Raw genomic sequence first — 7,216 nt, forward strand, 5'->3', positions numbered from 1 at the left:
TTGATGTGTAATTATTCTACAGCTGATGCACAGTGGTATTGTGAGATCACGTCACATTCTTTTCTCTCTCCCTCTCCCAAATAAAACCGTTTTACTATCTCAAATTTGGGAGTGTTATCCTGCACATTTGGCATTGGTGCAAGGCAAAAGCTCATGTCCTAGGGACATGAGAACAGGAGTAGGCCATTTAGCCCCTCGAGTCTGTTCCATCATTCAGTGAGATCATGCTGATCTTTGACCTAACTCCATGTCAGTGATTACAAGCTTGCGCTATACTGAGGTATTTAGAATTTTTTGTCTTTTATAACTGTACTTCTCTCTGTTTGTTTATTTCTGTACACTTTATTTATCTTGGCTTTACCACTCATCTTCATTTCCCTTATTCCTTCATTCTATAGTTTCCCATTTTCTCATTCTTTTGTCATTTAATTTTATTCATCTCATTTTAATTTTGCTTTTATTTTATTTATTGCTTTCACTTTTTTCTTCTGTAGTTTGTTGGAAAAATCTATCTTTGCCTTCTTTCCTGCAGCCAAATATTTTATAATTTTATAAATTATATTATTTACCTCCATGTTTGCATCTGCTTGCTCCTGCCATGTCTTTGGCCTTTGCTCCCTCCCATACTCTTAGTTTGCATCCTCCAGCATTTAGAATCTTCAGTCTATGCTATCTTACTTCCTGTGTACCACCAGCCTCTGATTATTTCTTTTGCCTGATGTGAAGAAAAGTTTCACACTTGCTGAGTTTACCCTATTCCCTGGCATAACATTGTTAGTGTACTGCACTGGATGTAGGAACTTTTGTAATAGCCTTAGTGTTCCCTTTATGACATGTAGTATATTGGGGAATAAATTTGGAAGATGTATGTGACTGGTCAACAGTCTGCCATTTTCTCAGGTTTTATTACTTTTTTTGTTTACTTAGAACAGATGCAGCAGTGAATAGCAACAACAGCCCCTCTCAGTCGTCCTCCATCAATGACATTTCATCCATGTCAACAGAGCAGACCTTGGCCTCCGATACCGACAGCAGCCTGGATGCTTCAACAGGACCACTTGATGGTTGCAGGTGATCAGCCTCCTGACTCCAAACCATGAGCATTATCAGAAAGTAGCTACAGCTGCTATTCTGGGCCTGAGTTGCTTTTAAGTTAATGAAACCACGTAAAGAAGATATATCTATTGCATGTACTACAAACACAATGCCTGTGCTTTACTCGATTGTTTATGATTGCCTGGCTTACGTTACAAATAACAGCCTAGCAAAATTTGAAAAGGGAATTTATAATGGAATGTGTATTTGTGCAAACTGCTCCCAGCTCCAATTCAGGTGGGCAGAATGTGGAAAAATATAATGAAAACAATCAAACAAGCCAGTCTGAGCTCTAGAAAACAATGTGTGAGCAAAATATTTTATGAAAATACACTTAACAGTTTTATTTTTTTTTTCCTCACGGTCTCACTTTTTGTTAAAGATTCCTTAAGTACATTCCAAAAATCTGTAAGCGAGAAACAACTGACAGCACTTTTTAATTCTTAAAAATAATTTCTTGGCACATTCAGTATATTACTGTGAGATAAGGATGCAATATTGTGGATTTCAAATTGTATCTTAAATAGAGAATTTAGGTATTCATTGTTACCTTCTAAAAACTATTACGGTTTTCAATTCGTTCTAAAATAACAAAATAGCGAGCAGGATAAATGGTTTTTCTTTGTATGATGTTGGTCTGAGCTTTTGCGTGACTCTTTATGATCTGGAATAGCAGCATGATGGACTAAGACGAGACCTTCCTTTGCAAACGACTGATTTTCAGGATGATCAGTAGAATGATTTACCTGTACTTGTCATTCGAAATACATTGTTTTTCAGCTGACTAAGAAGCATAGAACACGTACTTCATACCTATCAGAAAAGGGAACAAAGAGAAAAGGATTTTTAAAGTTGCTTGGATTTGGGAGAGTGTATAGAATTAGAAGAATTATTTCAGTATCCTAGAGGGACAGTGGTATTGTCATTTTGGGACTGTTGTACTGTAAGGTTTTAAAGCAAGTTATTTGGGCCAGCTTTTTGACATTTTGCAAAACTGAGGTTCATCAGAAATAAGAAGCCCACATTGACTGTTTAATGTGCCTTGTAAAGGTTTGAATGCTTGCAGTATAAGCTAATGCTTGTCCCCAAAAACTTGATGTCCAGAATACCTTCACTGTGTATCCTCCTAGAAGAAACCAGCAACTGCTTAATCCAGAATAAAGTGCAGTTAAAATCCATTGGCTTAATCTTGCGTGACAATAATGGACCAGAATGCCTACTGAAAAACACACCAGGGTAGGAATTTCAAGGTGTTGGTCGAATCAGATTACAAGTCAAACTGATAAATTATAATTGCAATATGATATGAAACGCATGGGGAATATTTCCTTTGTGTGTGATATGTAGCAAAATCATAAACACATACTTGATAAATTCCATGTATGATTTCTCTATATATAGTGCATGGTAGAAATTTTCCATGACCATGTTGTTGGAATATAGATTTGCGCCTTTTTTTACAAGTGCATGTAGTGCTTACAGCATATGTTCAAGGTAAGGCCTACTTGTTTCAGTAAAATCATGATTCTTTTCCAGCTTATAACTGCAGCCTGTGGAAGGGTGAGATGAACAACTTTTTACTGAAGATTATATTGTTGGTCATAATGGCAGTTTTAGGGCTTTAACAATTCTTGTTATAAACTACATTTGCCAATTGGAAAACTAAAATTCAAAACTCTCTCGCCCTCAATTGTGGGAAAAGTCTGTACAAGGTTTTTTAAAAAACTTGCTTTAAATAGAATTCATTGTAATCAAAAGAATGACTGACCCTTTTGGGGGGAATAGTATTTAAATAATGCAATATACTATTTAAGCTGTATGCAATCAAAAGCCCATGACCCAGAAATTCCTGGCCAGACATTGGGGTGGGGGGGGAGCATCCGGAGTGGGATAGAACTTCCGCCTGCCCTGTAATGGTGTGCCTGACCCTGTTGAATATCCCTGGGGTCAGGCTATTTAGAATATTTTGGGCAGCAGATTGTGCCACTTCTGGGATGCCCACCTCATTGAAGGGGTAGGAATTTCAAGGTGCTGCAGCGTCAGCAGGCCTCTGGTGGCGGGGGGGGGGTCAAATTTTAAAAATCCCTGGTGCTGCCTTCTGTCAGTTTTGACATTGCAATCAATTGCGCTATAATCGAATGCACTCCACAAAGCAGCCTTTGAATGTAGAAATCTCCACACCCCCCCCCCCTCTCTTAGCCCTAGCATTGCTAGATGCCAGGGGCATGTAGGCAAACCTGGTGTTGCTACGGTCATAAATGAGGGAAATTAAGTGTTATGTATTTTCCTCGTGGACATTGGATTATAATAGAATATAATATGCCTGCCTAGTTGTGGGCAGGTGTATTATGAGCCCGCCCTCAAGTGTGCGGGAATTCCCAATGGGTCCAGAGGAACCCTGCCAGATCCAGGTTTCCCCTCCCACATGCATTATGCCACAAAACCACCCTCAGAATATGCCAGGCCCATGTGTTTAAAATTCAGTTGCTATATTTTGAAATAAAAGCAGACTCCTAAACAAAGTCTTGTATTGCTACATGCTTCATTTGACACCTCTTCCATGGACAGCTGTTACATTAACTATTAAACATAGAATTCATAACTGAGGTTAAAGAAGATTTATGGACTATAATTGCTGTTCTTTCAGTTTTTCCACATTTAATGTATTTTTGTCCTTTGTTCAGAAATTATAGTATAGAACTTATGAATTCAGATTTTAGTGTGTACACTGAAGGAAAAAAATTGTGTTTGAGAAACTGAAAAGCTGTTGAATGTGATGATTGAGGTTTTCAGTTTCAAAAGAGTGACTTAATATATAAGTGCAAGGGATTGTCTTCAGAGGTAATGAATTTAAGATCTAAATTAGCTGCAGTACTACCTTAAGCTCAATCCTCAATTTGTAAGTAATAAAAAATCCTTTGAGTTAAAGATAGAACAGTAGATTAATGTTCTCTAAATGTCAAACTATATTGGAGTTTTCATTATTGATGAGCTATTTCATATCCGTGCAAATTAATTTCAACATAGAATAGACTGGGAAGATTACAATCAGTATTTAAAAGCATTTTGCTTCATTGTAAAAGCAGAATTAACTTGAACTACAGTTTATAGAATGTTTAATTTACTGAAAACTATATAACTAATCTATTCCTGAAAAATACTGATGTTTCACACTGTTTCTGCAAACTTTATTTAATCTGTGCATTATGTGTAAGGGAAAAAGTAATTACCCATTGCAACAAAACCTTATCCAGAAATAATTGTTTTTTTAATAGGACTCAAAGCTCAGTTACCATTGTAATTTGGTTTATGCCTATCTTTGTAAATTTGCTGACAAAATTACACCTAGCTCATTTAGATTTCAGCCATAAAGAGAATGTTTATTTCCTTCTGTTCTTTCCCTAGGAAATAGTTTGTCATCACTTCCTGCGGTAAATTGCGCCTTTTGTGGAGAATCTAATTTTGTAATTATACATGAAGTAATATTTTTAAATCTAGTTTTAGTTCCAAACTAACACTGTTCCAAAACAAGAAAATGAAAACAAATTCTGGGTAAGGCCATACTGAAATAGAAAGAAGTAAACACTTCATTTATAGCGTGCCTTGTTATCAAAATGTTTTATTTACTTTTGGAGTAGTGACAGTTATGTAGACAAATAATGATTTTCGCCTTGTTTTAGGTGAGCTGCATATAACTTCTGTTACTAGCAGCTCTGCTCAGTTGGCTCGGTGATCTTGCAGTTGAAATTCAATTGGAATTAGGTGGAGTTGTCTTTTTAAGGTAACTGGAGTTTGTGTTTTGCCTCATCTAGCCTACTACAGGAAACTTTGTGCTATCCGGCACCGACGGGACCGAGCTGTTGCCGTCCCATCAAAACTGCCGGACAAACCAGCACTAATGTTGAAACATACGGAGATTTTGAGCTCTGTATCTGGCAACAAACCCTGTTGCTTAGCAACAGCTTCTAAACAGTCGGCCATACCTTGCAAGTGTCTCTGTAGCTTAGCAACAGCTTCAGCGAGACCTTGCAGAGCCTGACTGGGGGGAAAAAAAAGCAACGAAAAGAAAAAAAAACTAATGAAACGGCACCTGATTTTTGCCGGTGGCTCGAGCATTCCGGACAGTTAACCTCCGGATAAACCAAAGTTTCCTGTATAGTTTTTGTAGCAAATAATGCAAACCCAAACAACCTTATAACAAAAACAAAATGCTGGAAACACTTAGCAAATTAGACACTGCATCTGTGGAGAGAAGTGACAAATTAATATTTAATGTGAAGTGTTAACATCACTTCTCACCACAGATGCTGTTATGCCTGAAGTGTTAACTTGACACTTCTCTCCATAGAAGCTGTGTGTGTGTTGCTGAGTGTTTACGGCATTTTCTGTTTTAGTTTCAGATATTAATATGTAGCATTTTGTATTTAGTCCAAAAACCTTGCATCAAATGTGACCCCTTTTTTGCATTTGTATTATATCTGTAGAGTTTAGTAAACCTCAGCTGCTCACCTGGAAAGACTATGGGGCTTTACAGTCTGGCTTCTACTTTGCAACATTCACTTTAATTAGATCTTTGAAAAGCAGAGTGGCTCAGAGGCATTGCTGTAATATATTAGAATCGGTTGCATCTTTTAAGCACCATTGTGTAATATACAAGATATAATCATTGCGTGCCTAAACCTTACCCGAGATTGCACAAACTGCACACTAAGGTGGTTTGCACTGAAATTGTTTGATTAAAGGATCCTTCAATTGTTTGGGATGATTGTTTAAAAGGAGTGAAAAAACTAAGTGTAAAGCTTTTAAATGTTTGTAGCTACTTTAGGTGTATATGTATGTGTTTGGTCTCTGTGCATCAGGGCTCGACGCTAAACTAGAGCAGAATAACATCTGTATCAATGTCTTGTCAGTTTCGGGCCTAGTGCTACATAATATTACCATGTACCAAATTGTGTTGTGGATTCCATGGTACTGCTATAACTGTTCCATGTCACAGTTGTCAAATAACAGTAGCGTCAAGACCTGATATTTGTGAAGTCTTTTTCCGTTAATGCTCCAAATCATTTCCATTGAGTAAGCGTAATGTTGACCGAAAGGGCTGCTGTTTAAGTACTGGTATCCTGAAGCTGTTAATGTTACAAGTGCTTTTAGAGTTACTTGAAAACGTACTTGCAACCTAACCAGCGATGTTCCATCATCTGCCTGTTACACGGTGTTTGTGCAATAAGAGATCTTGTATATAAAGATTGTTGCCAATTGACATTCATGCTGGATTTTTATTTTGATTTCAAGTTTGACAATTAGATGGTGCTTTTTTGTACTGACAACAGTCCTGCTTTTTGTTTTTTTTAAACTGATTTTTATAGATTAATTTGTTTTTAAGGGAACTATTTTGATCAGCTAACGTCAACTGCTCCAGGATATAGAATGGATTAAGATAAATCTGAAGGTTTTCAAAATGCAATTTTATCTAAGAACCTCACTACAGAGGATACATATGTGAATGCAAATAAAGCTGTGGTCTTCAAAAACTTAGTCTGAATTTTGATTTTCTTCAATATTAAACTTTATCCACCAAATAGACTAATTACAAAGGTTAATAAGATGCATTTACATTTGCATCTCAATGTCATTGCTATATGTGTTCATTATTTACATGAAAGTGTCTTCCTTGCTAAGCATTTCTGTCCTACTTCAATATCAATCCACATTATTTCCGGATACTTTTAATGCAGGGTATGCAGTTTTCCTGTAAGATAGTGAAATAAAACCACTCCAGTTCAGCTCTTATGACCAGTATAATTTCAGATAAAATCACATGACTTTCAGTGGCAAAAGAAAATAACTCAACATTTCATTGATAGTAAGATTTTACAGCAGAGGAGACCAGTTGGCCATTGCACTCTGTTTATTAACAAAAAGAAAGAAGCTGTCTATTTAGTACCCAAGGCCATGGGATGCTATGGAAGGAAAGACAGGTTAAAAAGAAAACCAGCAAGTCTTTGCTGAATATAACCTGCAGGAGTGCCTGGGAGGTAGGGGAAAACAATGGCATATAGTCAGAAGATAAATACCAACCGGTCCTCCTGCCTTTCGCAATTTTACTCTTGATTATGTGTCA

The 7,216-nt window shown here is 36.9% G+C and overlaps 1 protein-coding gene across 10 annotated transcripts in view; it reads left to right on the plus strand.

Moving 5' to 3' along the window:
• Nucleotides 1-6,626, plus strand: part of LOC147114018 (mitogen-activated protein kinase 9) — a 73,670-nt gene extending 67,044 nt beyond the window's left edge. For 4 of the 10 annotated variants that reach the window (XM_085995534.1, XM_085995533.1, XM_085995540.1 and 1 more), the window contains exons 12-13: nucleotides 933-1,071; nucleotides 2,632-6,626. In XM_085995534.1, the coding sequence (XP_085851660.1) occupies nucleotides 933-1,071; nucleotides 2,632-2,638 (146 nt within the window). In that variant the 3' untranslated portion in view covers nucleotides 2,639-6,626. Of the gene's footprint in view, nucleotides 1-927 lie in introns of all 10 variants that reach the window. The other 6 variants (XM_085995537.1, XM_085995535.1, XM_085995542.1 and 3 more) reach the window with 3 other exon arrangements.
• The last annotated feature ends 590 nt before the right edge of the window (nucleotides 6,627-7,216 follow it).

Source organism: Somniosus microcephalus, chromosome 8 (genome assembly GCF_052327205.1).
Source record: "Somniosus microcephalus isolate GS21.2 chromosome 8, FLI_Smic_1.0, whole genome shotgun sequence".
Lineage (NCBI taxonomy): Eukaryota > Metazoa > Chordata > Chondrichthyes > Squaliformes > Somniosidae > Somniosus > Somniosus microcephalus.